This window comes from Ips typographus, linkage group LG11 (genome assembly GCF_016097725.1).
Source record: "Ips typographus isolate SLU linkage group LG11, UJ_Ityp_2.0, whole genome shotgun sequence".
In the NCBI taxonomy this organism is placed as follows: Eukaryota; Metazoa; Arthropoda; class Insecta; order Coleoptera; family Curculionidae; genus Ips; species Ips typographus.
In genome coordinates, this window is record NC_138432.1 from 5272655 (window position 1) to 5291742 (window position 19088).

At 34.7% G+C, this 19088-nt stretch overlaps 1 protein-coding gene across 2 annotated transcripts in view; it reads right to left on the reverse strand.

The window, feature by feature from the left end:
* rdgC (retinal degeneration C) overlaps positions 1-19088 on the reverse strand; it is a 51005-nt gene that overhangs the window by 7135 nt on the left and 24782 nt on the right. The window contains exons 3-10 of one of the 2 annotated variants that reach the window (XM_081988886.1): positions 11711-11838; positions 11557-11653; positions 11352-11503; positions 10185-10352; positions 6514-6680; positions 6419-6455; positions 5597-5743; positions 3450-3530 (exon numbers count right to left, since the gene is read on the reverse strand). In XM_081988886.1, coding sequence (XP_081845012.1) covers positions 3450-3530; positions 5597-5743; positions 6419-6455; positions 6514-6680; positions 10185-10352; positions 11352-11503; positions 11557-11653; positions 11711-11838 — 977 coding nt within the window. Of the gene's footprint in view, positions 1-3449; positions 3531-5596; positions 5747-6418; positions 6456-6513; positions 6681-10184; positions 10353-11351; positions 11504-11556; positions 11654-11710; positions 11839-19088 lie in introns of both variants that reach the window. The other variant, XM_081988885.1, reaches the window with a different exon arrangement.

Genomic DNA, 19088 nt, shown 5'->3' on the forward strand with positions numbered 1-19088 from the left:
TGTCCTTTTGCGTGCTCCTTTAGCACACCTATCATTGGACATGTATACTTCTTCTTAATTAACGTGAGCACATTTGGAGATGCTTCTTCAGCTCGACTTATTAAAAGACTCTGGGTGCACACGGGTGTAAGTAGAACCGTCGTGGCGGGACCCATCTGAAGATGTCAGCTTCTCCAAGACTTGCTGCTTTACTTCCTTAAATGATATGGCAATGCGTTGATAGACGCAACAAGGTCGTCCGGTGGCCACTGAAATAAACAATATATATATATTTCAAAGAATCCTATATCAAGTACTTGCACTTGACCTAGTTTTAAATAAACACACGATACTTGCACTATTTTGCTGTCTCAGCAAGGAACCTAGGTCACTGGCTTAGAAAATTGAGACAATGTTATTACTAAACTGCAACTATGCAAATTATATACTTATTTCTACTATACCCAATTACTCAGTTAAATTTTACCTTTACTAAATTAATATAAATTATACTTATTATTGTGCTCATCTGCACTGCATAGACTCTGTTGCTTTAGGGCGTCCTCCAGGTCGCTCTTTACTTTACCCTACTCGATTCGGGCAAATGCGAGTCTGTAAACTGGTCCTTCAAAATCTTCAACATCTTCATTTTTTGGGAGGGTCGTAGCGTCAGGGGTAGAGCTGGGGTGTGACTACTGATATGAAGATCAGTAGTCCGAGATCAAACGAGGCGCCTCCACCATGTCACGTTTAGGGGGTAGCGCAGGAAGAGAAACAACAAACGTAGTACAAGCATGACTTCTTTATTCGGCGCTGCATAACTCTTAGTATTGAACACTGTCCAAGAGGGGGTGTGTAGATGCGTGGGTGTGGGGGTATGGGCGTAAGGCCTTCTGAAGTGCCGCCAAGCGGTACCCGCTCGATACGAGCAGGGTGCCCCTATGTCCGACACGCCCAAAGGACTTACTTTAGGTACTGCAACAGGGTAACGAGCCGTCCGGGCACTAGGAAGTTCGGACTGTCGCTCGTGACCTCCCTCTGGGGATGACCCCAGAGTTCGGTGGTCGTCGATGGCTTGAGACGCCGATTAAATACTCGTCTCATGACCCCAATTTGCCGGTCTCGCTGATTCGGCAGTGCACTGGGGGAGACCGGGGCCAGACTAGGTACCGGAACATGGTGCAACTTATGTTATTCGTGACAATATACAGGGTACATTACATTTTCAACATCCCCGTAACTCTTCTATTTTTCATTTTATCTTGTAGATATTTGTAATAATAAATGTGAGCAACAAACCAAACCAATAATTTTTTTAAATAGGATGACCCATTTTTTATTCGATTTTTGGATTCTACATCAAATTCTACGCCTACTTTTTGTAAAATGTTTGTATCGATATTCAACTGTTTTTGCTCTAGCAGCCTTAATTTGACCACCCACAATGGATCAAAAATCCCTCATTTAAGCGAAATTTTCGTGCACTTTTCTAGAAAATCGTTCATAACATGCTTATTTGAAGTATTCTGTATATATAACACAATAACAAAAGAAAGCTTATAAATGGGGTTATCACGTGACGTAGAGCGGGCACGGCTAAATTGCCCCGTTTAGCCACTAGAGGGCGTCAAAGTTGACTCTCGTTTTTTGCAGTTTTTGCTTAATATCTCAGGAACGTTTCAGGTTAGAGGTCTGAAATTTTTATCAAGAATGCAGCTCGATGGGATACCTTCTATACACTTTTTTGATACCATACACCGTTTGACCTTGAAAAATTTAAAACTAGAATTTTCAAGAAATTTCAAGGGTGATACCTTTTGATCTTTTTCAGAAAATTTTTATTTTTTTAAATTTACCTCAACTGCCTAAATACCTTCAGGTTAATAGTACAAAAGTGACGTAAAGTGTCATTTATCAAAATGTCATTTTGCAAGGGTGCCACGCCCTAAAAAGTGTCAAAATTGACATAATTTCAAGGTCATCTCCGGTGCCACTTAGAGCAAAATGGACGTCAGATTTGTGTTCCCCAGGTTGAAATTAGTTAAAAAAGTCACTTTTATTGAGCAAAATCCAAAATGGTCGCCGTTAGTATAGTAGGCCCAAAAATCCCTGATTTAGACTAAATTTTCGGCTAAGTCACTCCGTTTGGCCGCTAGAGAGCGACACTGGCTATTATGTAAACTGTCATATGTCAAAATGTAATTTTTTAAGGGTGCCACGCCCTAAAAACTGTCAAAATTGCTATAGTTTCAAAGTCATCTCCAAAACCGTGCCAGTTAGAGCAAAATTGACCCCACTTTGAAATATGTAAAAAAGGTTACTTTGATTGAGCAAAATCCAATATGGCTGCTGTTAATATAGTAGGGCACAAAAAAATTTCAAATTTGAGTCAAAATTTCGTGTATTCTTCCAAAAAATCGTTCATAACTCGTTTATTTGAAACATTCTACACACCATATGACAAAGACAGGTCTAAGATGTACCGGGTGACCCAATAACACTGTTCTTCGACCATATCTCATAATCTCATTTTCTCAATATTTCAGGTTAGAAACGAGAATTTAAAAAACGGATTTCACTTGCCTATTTGAATGTTATTTGGCTACTTTTTCATAAAGAAAAAGTTATATCATTCCATTTGTTTTTTTTTATTTTTTTTGGAATTTGAGTCATGGTGTCAAAAGTAGCCCCCTGACGCAGAAAGATTCAACTAAATAAACTATATTTTGGTTGATTTTTATTGCCCAAGAAATGCTCTTTTCAACAATACCGAATATGTTAAAACTTTTTAGGGTTTCTAAGCAATCTCTTTAACCCCCTTCTGCAGTTATCAAGTTCTTAAGTATATTATCTTATAAATGTCTTGTATTTAACTTGCCAAGCAGAGCAAATAAACTTTCTTTAAAATTTTGAAGATAAACATCTACATTCTGGAGAAAATAGTTTAGCAACTATGATTACTCCTAAGTTAACATTTAAGAAATCCCCTCAACTTTAGAAAACTGTTCAAAATTTCATTAAGAACACACCGCTTTTAATCAACCCTACACTTAGTAATATACAAACACCTACATTTGAAAAGTTATTCAGTAGTTTGATCCTCTCAAGGATACAGTCATTAAGGATACTTTGAGTTTTATAGATGGAAACTCCTCTACGAAACTGCCATTAAATATGGAAATGTTTTCACGCTTTGCAACTAAATTTTCGGTACACAATAGGGGCTGCGATAAAACGATTCAGACTAACGATTTGTTTGTTTTTCGCATATAGAGATAGGCAGTCCCATTTGCTTGTTTGTATGTTTTGATTGCGAAAGAGCCATTTTTTCGCACACAATCTAATTCCAATTAGACGGTGATTGTGTGTTTCGCGTTTTCGGTTATCGTCGGTTTTGTTATTCCCGAAAAAGGTGTGATTTATTAAACCGTGAACATGGTAATGCCCTGATGATTAATGACGGAACTCACCTGTTTCCATTCGACTTTATTAATGGCGTCCGCGCCTGGTGCTGAACTGTCGCACAACGGAGGCCTCAAAAGCGAGATATACTGAAAAATTAAAAAAACATTTTTCATTAATTCATCTGGGAGATCTGTCATCCAGTTTTAATAAATAACTTCGATAATAGCTTTACTTTTTGAATGGTGTATACTTGAATCATCGCTGACAGATTCAGACAATTTTATTTGTTTTTTCTGGATTAATTAACCTTGAAATAAAATTGAGTATTAAATAAAAATTGAGGATTAAAAAAGAAAATTTTTATAATTATTATAAGTATTGGCACTCAACTGTTCACCCCCTTGTTTATACTAACTAACAACATGCAAACTACGCATCTTGAAAACAAGAAATCAGCATGTCTCTTTATGGACATCAACAAAGCATTTGACAGCGTATGGTACAAAGGACTACTATACAAACTACACAAACTGTGTTGACACAAAAATAACAGAACGATTAATGAAATTAGAGGCAAAATGGAAAGGCAACCCCCACAACTGGACAATTATAAACCCCATCTCCCTCACAAGACCAAATAGACAATCTCGCTACGCCTTTCCTCAATATACTCTGTTGGAACATTTTACCTAAAAAAATGAACTATTAATTTTAACCTTTTCTTTGTAAAACATTATTTTTTTTTAACAAATATTTATGTAGATACATTAAGCTTTGTTTCTGTAACATTGGCAGAAAGACCGGTAGGTCGATAGCCTTTTTCCTCGGAAATAAAGATTGTTTATATGTATATATAAATATTGTACTTTGAAAAATTGTCAACAAACTGTCACGTCAATCAAAATTTGGGAAGCAGAAATTTGAGACTAAAAGGCTGACGCTATAGAACGTCTTCAGAGGTTTACTGCGACGCTCATATTCAAAAGCTTTGGATGGTATCAAAAGCATTTGTGCAAAACGTCCTTACACATAAAGGACCCCCCATTAAGGCCTTTATTCCGGGACATATATTTCAAACATTGAATAATCCGCTTTTATAGTAGATGGAAGAAACTAAATAGAACGGATCTCGCTCTAATTCTAACTTTTCGCGCGATTTGTGTAATGGTAATATTAATATTAAGTGAAGGAGTTGATTACATTAGATATTCTCAATTAGTTATTTTATCCTTTTAATCAGTATTCATTAAACTAAAAAGCTGATGAAGTTTTTTAGCGACTTTTTCATTTTCTTTTATTAGGAATGAAAACTTCCTGACGTAGAAATTTATCGTCAAAGTTGTGTGACGAGGGCCAACCAGAGTAAATCTATAGTATTTACTTTGCGAATTGAAAACCGTGCTTTTGGGGTCAGTTTTGTCCCTTTTACTCGCTTAAAAAGACTTTTTATTTGTTCTCCAGCGCGTTCCATATCATTCGATAAGTCACTTAAACATCCAAACGTTCCATATAAAATCCTTGCTGGCAAACGCGAATAGACTTTAAGAGCTGCATTGTGGAAAATGCCATTATCTCTTCTAGTATCAACATATCATTCTGGTTAAATGGCAGTCTGCAATGTCTTATAATAGTAAATCTGCTTAAATTTCTTTTTTTCTTGGGTCTGGAGATACGAGATGTCTGGGTCTGCTTAACGCTGTGCTTTAGAAAAGATTTACACGATTTTATGAGCTCATATTTGCAGTTTTGAGAAAGTTTCATGACTTACTCTGTCATAACTTTGTAATGATTTTTCTGGTTAGTGGATAGGACATTTAATGAGGATTCTCAAAATGTTATTTCACAGGCGATATTGTCCTTTCAAACTATGTTTCTAGCAGTTTAAACTTTGATACCGCTTTTTCCCTGACTGTACAAAATTTTGTCAGGTTATTGGATAGGAAATTTAGTGAGGAATTGAAAAATGTGATTACAACTGTAGTTTTCTCACCCCAAGTGGGTTTGACGAGCAAATTTTGTATTATTTGGTACTTTTCACTGAAAATTTGTTAGAACTGGCAGGGAATCTGACAAATACTCAAATGCAAATATGTACACAAACTTTCGACGATGCACCAGATCGAAAGACTGCCAGAAAGTCCAAACATCTTCCTTCCTTAGAGTAGAGTTTGAATAAATAAGGATATTAATAATGCAAGCATACGTGACTTACCTTTTCCCTTTCCAAACTGCGAATCATTTCCAAATCAGTGGTGTCCGAAATTCCTCCATGCACAATCAGAACCCGATTATTCACTATAGTTCCCAAGGGCAGCCATCTGTACACGCTTTCGAGGAGCTTCAGAATTCGTTCGTAGTTCTTCTGGAAACGTATCATTTATTAGGTAGAAAGCTGGAGAAACGTGTGCTGGTGAATTATGCATTAATAAAAAAACTTTGGTATCTCTAATTAGATGTAGTCACAAAGTGTCGAGGGTAACAAAAATATGAATTCTAGCCTGATGGGATAAAGTTCTGATTTTCCAAAAGTTACGAGCGATTAAGCTTGTACACATAAACCGAGAAAAGTTTTGACAAGTAACTCTTTTCACGCCCAAGCCTATGGAAAAGTTGTTTGATATTACGGACTTGTTTACGCTAGTTTCGACGCGGGATTGATTGATGCTGCGATGGGGCAAAATTCGGAAACTACGGAGTTCTGGATCGATTGTCGTTTCGAATGGTATCGCGATAACTCCCTAACACGTGCTGTCATTTAAGAAGGGCGACCCTGCCCCCTCACAAATTAGCGCTAATTGGCTTAAATGGAGGCACTTAATCGCCTTCCAATAAAATCCTTACTTTAAATCGCCTTGAAGGCGACAGCCCTTTCTTAGTTAGGTACTTTAAGAGTTTAATTAATTAAGAACGATATTTACGCTATGCTGGGCGACTCGTTAAAGTCAGTTTATGGAGCCGTAGTCTAATGAAGTTATCCTGTGCATAATTTGTTTTTCTAAGTCTAGTTTTACTACAACAAAATGATATAACTTACCCTGTATTTCGACTGCACTTCTCTTATAAACCCATATCTAATAGCAAAAGAAACAACATATTAACAGTATTTTCCTACAGAAGAGAACTACTTACCTTTGATTCATGATATGATCTTCATGGTTGCCCCTATTAAGGTAAACTCCTCCAGGAAACGCAATCAGACATAACAGCAGCACGAGGATAACTTCCAGTCCTCGTTTGCCACGATCCACGAAATCCCCATTAAATATGTATGGGTTTTCCGCTGAGGGTAAGCCGTTCTGTAACAATTAGTTTAGGGTTTTCCATGAAAGAAAAAATTTCGGGATTCGGGACGAAAATATTAATTTAAGCCCGAAATAAATAACCCGCCATAAAAAGATGAGCAAACTGGGGAGAAGGGATCCACCAATAATAAAAAGCGTCCCAATGATAAAGCTTTATTGCTATAGGTCGCTTTGTTGAGGTTAAATTGGACAATTTTTATTTTGCTTTGTCCTTCCAATATAGCCATCAAAGTATCTTTTGTTTCTATTATAAAAAAAATCACTTGAAAATCTTCATACGTTGCTCATTTACCTACTGGTCTAATCTGGAAAAACCCTCGAGCGGTCAAATGAATTGTGAATAATAAAAGAGAGAACAAAGAGTGTAATCTGGAGTAATGCGAGTCCCTTTTTCCGCATCTTTGCGTAGGAAAACTTTAATGTTTTTCTTTCATGCAACATGATCCTTTTAATGTCGCTATGAAAACAAGAGTCCCGTAATATGAGCGCACTTTTTAAATTGGTTATGACGGGTCGTTTTGTTTTTAAAATGAGATCGTGACTTTTATTTGTCGGTAGCAAAAGTAGATGGTGCTTAAACATTTAAATTGGAATAAATTAGACAATGTGCGTCAATTACAACGAAACAAGTTTTCTTAGATGATACAAAAATCCGCGAATTTGCCAGTGTGATAACGGCAGGGGAGGGGTATCAAAAAGAGCTTTTTGTGAATTTTAAACAATTCTGAGAAGGTTTATAAGCGCCCTGCTAGATCCCACTTGCTAAATCATGCTATGACTGTGACAAGTAACGTGTAAAATGTCATAGTCAAATGAAAACTTAGCTTAGGGTGCCTTTAATTATGTCGGTGGAAATGGCTCTTAGAATACCTCTGTAGACCTCTGAAAAATTTCAACATCACTCTATAGTGGCCTGTGGCAATTTTTACAAGGCTTGCAGTATGATTTAGAGAGCTCTCGCACTTTCAAAATGGTTCTAGAGACATCTGACAATTTAAAACAGTTCTGGGAAAGTTTAAGACGTTGTAGAGGGCACATTCAAAAAGCTCTTAGAGGCCTCTGACCATTTAAAACAACTCTGAGAGGGTTTAAAACACTTGTAGAAGCTTCTGGCACTTTTTAGAAGATTGTCAGTAGTATTTAGAGGTCTCTGGCACGTTCATAAACAATACTTGTCTGTAAGGGGTGTTTTTTAGTTCTCTTACATAAAAATTCGTTAGAACAGCAGAAAATCTGACAAACACTGAAATGGAAACATTTCCTTTGGTTCGGCGATGTACCAGCTCGAAGAACTGGAAGAAATCTCAAGCGGAATAAAGAAGAAATTCTTAATTCTGAATCACAAGAAAACAACATTGCTAAGTCAATGAACATCTCTGCAGTGTTCATGAACAGTACACATTAAAAAATTGCTTGTATGGTGATGTTTATATTCTTCATTTGTGTAATTTAAATCTTGCATTTTTCCTGTTACTTTAATTTTGATGGAATTTTGTACATATTTAATTGACTCTCATCATTCTCAATCTTCAATAAACCTAGTTGGTTGTTACAAACAATAACTGAACTACTAGAACAGCTGTAATAATGAAATTTAATATTTAATGTAAAAACGTCCAAGCTCATTTTTGTAGCGGCTTGTAATCTGTCCTACTTAGCTCAAGTTTGCTCATTTAATAGTAAACACGATCTGAAAAGTCAATCTAGTAAAACAGATTTAAAATGAGTAATGACACTCCAAAGTATTTGCTTCACTTTTTAAGAGCCTAACAACGAAACTTTAAGTAAGGCTTTGAACAGACAAGGTAAGCTTTTCGCAGCTTCTAACGAATATTTATTACATCCTACATTCCTGTACAGCTTTCAAAGAATTTTTTTTCTCTGCACACTTCCCATTCGCGGCTTTCAAATAATTACACAATTTCCTCACTGCGTCAGGGAACAAAGCTCTATTAAGTAAATTTGCTTTCCGGGTAATTCTTTTCATGGAGCTGAGAGATCGAAAAATAATTTTTGGAAGAAAAGGTGACGGGAGAGCGTTGTTATTTGTTGACTTTTTATAAGCGGATATCTTTTCGACAGGAATTCGTCAAGTTTCTGTTAGAAGTTAGATAAAATGGGGATGATTTATTTTTAGAGATACAGAATTGGTTAAATAGGAAACGTTTTATTCAAATCCGGTTGAAAAGTTCCATAATTTATTAAGTTTATAACCAGGTATCTGAACTGTCTTTGATGAAGTTGATTTCGTTCGGAAAACTGTTGTGCATAAGCTTCTGCACCTGCGTTTGCGTTTCTGTTTAGTTTGAAGTAAAGTTCTATCATATCAACTTTTTCTTCATTTGAATAATTATTCATTTTGTTGCAGAGATTTTACAACACTGTCACTTAAAAACTTACTTTGACACTTAGAGTATTAATTACCATTTTTAATTTTACCAACAAGTATAAGCGCTATTGGAAAATGTAAAAAACCAAAATGGCGTCCTAAGAATTTTTCAGAATTCAAAAACAAATAAAGGAATACGTTTTATGAATATTTTATTGCATTCTACGTGAAAAAAGGCCCTAATAATGTTCTACTTTCAAAGTAAAGTTTTGCTTGGTTTAGAAACTACAGATCAAAGTTAAAAATGCAGTGTTCTGCATTTTCTTATTTTCCCGGAAAACGGTAAAGGTTCAGTCAACTTTTAAACCGGATTTGGATTTCTCATTAAATTATCTAAAACTTTTCCTATTTAACCGACTCTGTAAATCTAATAATAACTGAGATTCCCATACGTGTAGAACCAATTTAAGACACACTGTATAAGTAAAATGGATTGACGTACTAGTTAATAGAAACATAAACGTTTTGAATGTAACGTTTGTGAACTTTTGCTTCTTCATTCCTAAACTTTGAGTTTCCTTTCTATTACATTATTACGTCATATTTTGACAGATGATATTGGGCTGTGAATTACAGTTCTGTTCTAAATTTGGAAACTGTCAAATTCAATCCCATAGAGATTCAAAACAACGACACATACTTGAAAAATGATACAATCAGTGGAGTTTGGTTGAAGGCACTTTATACCTTCATCTGTGCAGTTTTGGCATTTGTAGCATATTTTTACACAATTTTAGTCTATTTTTAAATATGACAACCGTCAAAATCCTCTTAAAATCCAGTATAAACAGTACCAAACGTATTTTCTGTTCTAGACCTGGAAACTGTCAAATTCGATCCCATGGAGGTACAAAACAACGAAACATACTTAAAAAGTAACAGAATCAGTGATGATTTTTGCTATAGCTGTCAAATTGTCTGGTATCAAACCGAACAATAACAGGTGTCATTGGCCATTGTCACGTTGGCAGCATATTCTACACACATGTAATGACTATTACTCACTCCATGATTTACGACATTCGCCTTCGGCTGGTGTCGCAAACTTCAATCTTTGTGAGTAATAGCTATCATTACATGCTCGTTGAATAATATACTATTACGCTTACCTTATGAAGAATAACCAGCAAGTCATCAAACTTTCCGTGTAGGTCGCCACAAACGGTAATTTGTTTAGAAAGGGCCGTCGAAGCTACGTTAATGTTAGGGAGTTTCCGAAGGGTCATTATGGACCGCCTCAGGATGTCGGCTAACACTTTCGGGGGTAACCTGAAATGCTAAAAGAAAATTAATCTTGATGATAGAAGACCATCCATCTTTAAACAGAGGTGGGCGTTTAAGATAAAGGTTTGGGTAGTATCCCTTGATATTAGTAATGAATCTTGTGCAAAATCTGCGAAAAGTGCATGTTTTTGTTGGACAAATTCTTGTATATAATTAATTTGTAGAACGTGTAAAGCTAGCTATAAAGTGGTGAGTAGGCAGAAAAACGCCGACGATACAGCACTATTTGCAAAAGATAAACAGGAATTGATTGATATTTTGGACAAACAAACAAACAAAATCACGATATGGAGATTGATAGGAGAATTTTCAGCATAAATATCTCAATAACTTAAAGTCTACATATAATTTCGTTATAACTCTAGTCTATAACGTATGGTTGCGAAACCTGGATAATAACCAGAAAATCAAACATAAATTGAAAGTACATCAAAAGAAACGAATTTTAGGAACTTCCCAGAGAGATCACAGAACAAATACATGGATACGTGAAAAAAACCAAAGTCTTCGACATAATAAAAAGAATTGGTTTCCTACAATGGCAATAGACAGAGCACGTGACCAGACATACAGAAATCTGGAGCGAGTATATCACCAGATGGAGACCTTGTAACAGAGGAGAATTATTGGAAGATTCCAGCAAAGGGGGTACGGAAAATGACTGTTTTAAGCACATTTATGGAATTCTCATTAAATTTCCTATTCAATAACCTAAAAAAACCTACACAATTTAGTACAGTCATAAAGAAAATCGTGTTAAAGTTTGAACTCCTAGAAACACAGTTTAAAAAGACAGTCAGGGACAAAATCGCCTTTCAAACCCACTTGGAGTGAGAAAATGACTGTTTTAAGCACATTTTTGAAATTCTCATTAAATTTTCTATTCCATAACCTAAAAAAACCTACACAATTTAATACAGTCAAAAAAAAAAAAAAAAAAAGGCAAAAAACAGACAGTTTTCCACACATTTACATGTCCTAACCCAACTTACTCGGTGTTTTCTGAATATCTCGATCAACTGCGTGATCTTCTCCTCAGTGTAAGGATACTGAAAGTCAAAATTCCTCAATGCTTTTTTGTCCTCCTGGTCGTACGAGTACTCTTCGTCTGGGGACTCGTCTTCAAACTCCAAATCCAAGTTATCTAAATTGAATTTACTATTTTATTGAGTATTAATTGGAAAAAGTATGTTCTACCAAAAGATGAGCTTCTACTAGGCCCTTTGGAGCTGTAACCATCTCGATTGGCTGTTTGGGGTATGTGAGTGAGTAGAGCGTTGAAAAAGTTGTAGAGCTAGTAATTAAGTTTATTATTAATAATTTCAAAAAAATTCTGAAGAACAGAACTTACTTTGACCTGATCTTGTTCTCCTGCATACTCCAAAGTTTGGAAAATCGTCCAAGTATATCTTCGTCGAACTTCCAACCGAGCCATATAGCTTCTGTACCATTTCTGGATAAGGAGGGAGGCTTTGATAGCTACAACATAACGTAATTTCACTACGCGCGCATTAAAGTTCCTGTAGGAATAATTGGTGGTTGCAATTTTAGCCACACGACGGCAAACTCGTGAAGTTGCAGATATAGTTCGTTTAATCCCTGTCGTTTCTGTTAGACTGGATATATTACGGCCACAAAACGCAGGCTGGTGTGAAATTTATACGTTCAAGTTACCAGTCAAAGCGAACGCGTGCAATAATATGTAATGAAAAATTTATGAGCCGGTACGTAAAACGTAAATTTGCGCCCCCTGGGCTGTAGATCGATTTAATATTTATTATCGTGGTTAATTCTACGAAGTGCCTCGTGGTTTTTATAATCCTATTTATCATACGCTGACCAGGCTATTTTATAGAGATTTATTTTGAATAGTGCATAATATAGTAAATCAAGTATAAATTCAGTGTTAAACTATTGAATGAATTATTGTGCTTCAAATTTGATTGGATGTTAGTACATTGAAGAGCATAATCCTATCATAAAAAAACACCAATGGATAATCTAAAATTTGAAAGGGAGATTAAATCATAATTCCGGAGATTACGATCCACTTCTGTTTGGACTCATAACGGGAAATACGGGTCGGGTTCTAGTTTTAAAATTACGGACCATAAACCAGAATGGGGGAATGAAACTTTATAGAGGATGTTCTAGTCTTGAACCTTACGATATTACAAAAAACTCACTACTACCTAAGAAATACAATCAAGTAATTCTTGGTTATATTTTTTTATAAACCATGTGGTTTTACCATTATAAATTCGTGTTTTATTCATATTTTTACCACTTTTAATATAGTTTTGTGAATATGCTGACTAATTATTTACCAAAAAAAGCGAGAGAAAATACTGGGTCCAATCTTTGAATTCAACCACTACACTTTTCTTCAAAAAACCAAACATTTTTCCTGTCTATTCCAAATTTTAAGAGACCAAAAGATTTGAAATGTGATGATCACAGGGAATTCTAAATTAGGTTTGGTAATAAAGAGATTTTTGGTTATTACATGATTGGTAGAGCTTGTACTCTCTATCCCAGTAGAAGTGACAGTGACGACATTAACTGTGACGTCATATTGAAATTCGCCAAACATCCAACATGGTGCGTTTGTGGTAAAAATTTCAGACCTCTAACTTGAGGCGTTCCTGAGATATTCAAGAAAAATAACGAAAAACTATAGGCAATTTTGACGACCTCTAGCGTCCAAACGGTGCAACTTAGTTTTGCCCGCTCAACGTCACGTGGTATTAATTAACTTTCTTTTGTCATATGGTGTGTCGATGCAGAATGTTTAAAATAAGCGACTTTTTTGGAAAAGTGCACAAAATTTTGACTCAAATTTGGAAATTTACTAATTTTAAACTGGGGACCCACAACCTGGCGTCCATTTTGCTCTAACTGGTACGGTTTCGGAGGTGACCCTGAAATTATGGCAATTTTGACAGTTTTTGGGCGTGGCACCCTTAAAAAAATTACATTTTGACAAATGACACTCCACGTCACATTTCCATCATTAACCTTAAGCTATCTAGGGAGTCAAAGGTAATTTTCAAAATTAAAATATTTTCTGAAAAAATCTATGGGTAAATCTATATACCCCCTGTAAAAAATATAAAAAAATTAAGTTTTTTGTTATTTTAAGGTCAAACAGTGTCATGTACAGAAAAATATCATATTTAGTAAAAGTTCTTCTGTCGGGGTATCTATGTGGTAAAAGTTTCACACACCTAACCGTTTTTGAGATATTCATAAAAATATTCGAAAAAAATAAATCAACTTTGACGTCCTCTAGCGACGAAACGGTAAAACTTAGCCTGATTAACGTCACGTGATAGCTCCATTCATTACCTTTCTTTTGTTATCTGGTGTATCTATACAAAATGTTTCAAATAAGTAAAAAATTGAAAATTGTACTTAAAAATGTGTTTTTTTGAGACTGTCTGCTTGGATTACTGGATAACCGCCGTTATTTTGGTACTATTCAATTAAAACTTAGTACGATTAATTTTGACCTTAGAAATATGATTCAGCTGTCAAAATGACACAAATCATTTTACAGTTTGTCACGTGACACCTGTTTGTTTTATAAATATGTTAATCAGATGACGTATTCACGAATTTAAAAATTTGTAAATAACGTCAAATTTCCAGCTCAGTTCAGATGTAATAGAAAAGGAACGACAATTATTACGTTACTGCCACTAGCCCTGGAATGGACTGTATGTGTATAAATGATTGCATAAGTCAACCGCCATAAGCTGTTATTACCAAAACCCCACATTACATACTTTCTTGGTAAATGATCAATTAAACCCACAATATTGTGTACATTCAAATGACTGCCACAAAGACTATGTGACTGTTACAAAAATCTGTTTGTAGATATTACAGTAATAATACAAGGCGACATTAACTAACTTTATGTGCTTTAAGAATCCATTATTACGGTTTGAGTTGAATAATTAAACTGTACAATCCAATAATAGTGCTGTAACGCTTATTTGGCACTTGAGTGCCAACACGGATCTGCAATTTAACTTTGACAGAATCGTTAACAGCTTTGAAGTCTTAATTCAATTCGAATTGCACTGCAGTTACATTTAATTTCAAGTAATTTTAAAAGGGTATTGTTGAGACGTGGAGAATTAAGTGAGTGTCGATCAATTTTGACAATCAATGATTATTTAACACTGAAATGATTGTCGTAAACGGTTGGGTCATGAATATTTAGCAGAAACGGTGGTAGAAAAATCCTATTTAATTTAATAGACATGCCATTTAAAGGTGTGGAACTATTTTGAATGTGCTTGAATGAATCATTGTTTATGACTTTCAGGTCAGTAGGAGGTAAAATTTATCTCCTAAAGAGAGAAATAGTGTTACTGCTCTCTGAAAACCAAATTCAATAAACTTCTGGAGATTTATCGCATTTCCTTGCCAAATAACCCCAGTTTTCCAATAACAGCAAACTGCCAAGTAAAATAATATATTATGTAGGACACACCAACATTAGGGCTTGATGCTGCATGACATCATTTTACCAAGCTATTATTATGCTAATTTCTGAACTTTTGAGGCTCAATATGCTATTACAAATATAAAACTTCTTTGAAACTGCACTACTCGTAATTATTAACAATTTTCCTATACGCTGAACATTATCCATAACCAATAAAGGTTTGCCCTGGTAAAAGCTTTTAATGGAGCTCTAATACAGGCAATATTGATGTGTACAATTTGGGTTAGGAAGCCATTACAGCTTCCTATCAAATTGGATTCTACCTACGATAATTGTACCACACGAAACTGCGATTCAAGTTGGAACACAATCGTTAGTGGCTTTGAAGTGCTGATTGAATTGAACTCTTAAGTTTAAGCGATTAAATGAGTGGTTTAAAAGTGCATTATTAAGCGATTGCCGGTTGGTATAAGGTAAATAACGAACTAGCATAGAAGCATTGCGAAAATGAATTTTTCAAATCAAATAGTGACTATCGTATACAGCTGGATTATGAAAACTTGATTTTCTAGTCCTGCAAAATTTAAATAGTGTGAAAGTAATATTTAGAGAATTTTGCCCACAAATTTCGGAAGTTCTACTACGTTATTTTGATTGACAGTTTAAACTTGCTCCCCTTTAAAGTAAGGTTGATATTCCAGTTGGATCTGCCTGAAACTTTCCGAATTTACGCGCCTACGCACTCAAGTGGGATTGGGATGTTTATTCGGTATGACGAAAAACGAATTGAAGCCGACGAAAGTGGGATCATATTACGAAATGAAAAATTTAGGAGGGGCTGGGATTGTTTTTGTCTTGAAAATAAATGACGAGTAAACAAGATTACTTTTTCAAGCAAAATATGATGTACCAGTCGAGTGGCTTGCTTGTTCGTAGTAAATTACCGGAAAAGTAAATATTTTATTTCACCAAGAAAATTTGACCGGTATATTACCAGTACATTACTGGTAAATTAAAAATACTTTGTTTCTGGCAGTTTAAATTTTTTACATCGTATTTCTCCCTGAATGTACTAAATCTTGTAGTTATTTCAGGTTATTGGATAGGAAATTTAATGAGAATTTGAAAAATGTGCTTAAAACAGTCATTTTCTCACTCCATGTAGGTTTTACAGCCGATTTTATCCTTGACTGTCCTTTCAAACTGTGTTTCTGACAGTTCAAATTTTGACACCGGTTTTCTCTCTGACTGAACCAAATTTTAGAGTGTTTTTTCAGGTTATTTAATAGGAAATTTAATGAGAATTTTAAAAATGTGCTTAAAACAGTTATTTTCTCACTCCAAGTAGGTTTTACAGCCGATTTTATCCTTGACTGTCCTTTCAAACTGTGTTTCTGACAGTTCAAATTTTGACACCGCTTTTCTCTCTGACTGAAACAAATTTTAAAGTGATTTTTTAGGTTATGTAATAGGAAATTTAATGAGGATTATAAAAATGTGCTTAAAACACTCATTTTCTCACTACAAGTAGGTTTTACAGCCGATTTTATCCTTGACTGTCCTTTCAAACTGTGTTTCTGACAGTTCAAATTTTGACACCGCTTTTCTCTCTGACTGAACCTAATTTTAGAGTGTTTTTTCAGGTTATTTAATAAAAAATTTAATGAGAATTTTAAAAATGTGCTTAAAACAGTCATTTTCTCACTCCAAGTAGGTTTTACAGCCGATTTTATCCTTGACTGTCCTTTCAAACTGTGTTTCTGACAGTCCAAATTTTGACACCGCTTTTCTCTCTGACTGAACCTAATTTTAGAGTGTTTTTTCAGGTTATTTAATAGGAAATTTAATGAGAATTTTAAAAATGTGCTTAAAACAGTTATTTTCTCACTCCAAGTAGGTTTTACAGCCGATTTTATCCTTGACTGTCCTTTCAAACTGTGTTTCTGACAGTTCAAATTTTGACACCGCTTTTCTCTCTGACTGAACCAAATTTTAGAGTGTTTTTTCCGGTTAATTTATAGGATATTTAATGAGAATTTTAAAAATGTGCTTAAAACAGTCATTTTCTCACTCCAAGTAGGTTTTACAGGCTATGTTACCTAAACGTGGTATCAAACTGTGTTTCTGGCAGGTCAAACTTTTTCCTTGACTGTACCAAATTTTGTAGAATTTTTTCAGGTTATTCGATAGGTAATTTAACGGCTATTCCAAAAATGTGCTTAAAACAATCATTTTCTCACTTCAAATCAATTTGACAAGCAATTTTGTTCCGGTGTGTCAAACCCTCCTCAAAAATTGCAACAATCAGTGTTTAGAAAAGTTTTCTGCAGTATTCGATACAAAACGTGTTTCTGAGATTTAATACAATTATTTTCACAGTGGTCGTATTACTGCCTAGCTAAATTATTCTCCAAAAACCACGTGATATCTGTGACTAATGTCAAAACTGTCAAAATTTGCCTAGAATTTGAAAGAATTGCATTTTAACAATTTTTTGACAATTGTCAGTTTGTAAATGTAATTTACAAATTGTTTAAATAATAATATTATTTTATAACATGAAATAAAGAAACATGACAAAAAGCTGAAAATGCAATTTATTAATAGAAAAGGCTAATTGTTTATAAAAAAATTTATAACACTGGAACTCATTTGGTACAAGAATCACTTTGTCAAAAAAGTTTTACTTTATTTATTTTATTATTGATAACCCAAAATTTCTTAAACAATAAATAACAAATTATATTAGCTTTTTATTCAGTCTTTATTTTGACAAAATTGACAAAAAATTACTTTAATAAAATTAATGACTGGAAAAATGATATCTTTCAAGAAAATTTAGACTCGTAAATTTACGTCAAATTGGTAAGTTTTTCAGTAAACTAAACTGAACTGAACACTGAATTTTACTTTTTCACGGTAAATTTACGTTCATCATTACTTGATGGACAAAAGTATACCAGGCGTTCACTCTGGATAAAAAAGTTCAGACCAAAGCTCAATTTCTCTGAATGTGAAAATAAATAAATAACGTTCACTGGTAATTTTCACCGGTAAACCTTTTAAATAAGCTTGGCAAGCTGTTCAGACATTTAGAATCCCCTAAAGATCTCTTCAAGCAGAATCTTAACAGTCTTTATACAGCCCTGCTGAAAATCCCATTTCCTTTGTTTTATGGCCTGCGTCTAAGGGCAGATTTGTAGGTTCTTGCCACTACTTATTTAAAGACAAAATACTGCCAGGGCTTATGTGTAACCGAACTCAATTTCTTCCCAAAAAGATTTATTCGGTTTCACACGGTAAATTTAGGTTACGTCCATTACACAAGAAAATATTCAATTTTGGTTGAATGCTGGACATTTTTTTGTAAATTAATAACATCTACTTAATTAAGTCCAAACAGAGTTTCTCCTTTATTTTGCTCTGAATTTGAGTGGAAACTCGTAGCAAACAAAAAAGGGGATCAGATATCTTGAAATTCCTTTTCTGGATAACGCCACAGCCCCAAGGACATAAACCTTTTCTAAGGCGAACCGAACAATGTATATCCGCACCTAAATCCCAAGAGATTTTTATCCAATCTTTTTTTTCTCCACTTGAAAGTTTACTTAAATCCTAGCAAGATATTTTTGTGGGATCTTGGAAGGAAATGCGTAGTGTATGCTAATTATTAGTAATATTTTTGAATTTTACGTTCTGAATCCACGCTCGAATGTCTTAATGGAGTTATCAAGTGTATGACAAGCTTAAATTAGATAGTTAACTACTATAATTCAGTGCTTTTCAAGTTTTTCAAATGAGTAAGCTGAAAATGTTTTAACTTGTCATAATCTTTCACTGTACGATTCACACTTTTTGAATGTTTCTTAGCGCATTTTTACCGCATTTCATGTTTGCGTTCCACTAGCTGTCATTTACGTGACATTACACTCTTGTATATCCTTTAATTGCCGATTTCACGACACGATAACACTGAACATAAAAGGCCCAACATAAATAACTGCAGGTCGAGCCGATTCTGGTCTTTCGTGTCGCCAACCAGCGTGTTTATCCAATCAAATTGTTTTATGTTTTCTGTTCGCAAAATTAACGCGGTCATTGTGTAGTAATTTTGCAGAAATCAGTTTTGTACGATTTAATCCCATCGGGGATAAAATATAATACGATAAGCTGAATAAGCTGCATGACAATAACATTATTCTTTATTTTTACTTTGGATCCTACAATTTACAGTGTAAATATGAGATGCTTCTGGGTAAATAAAAGCAAC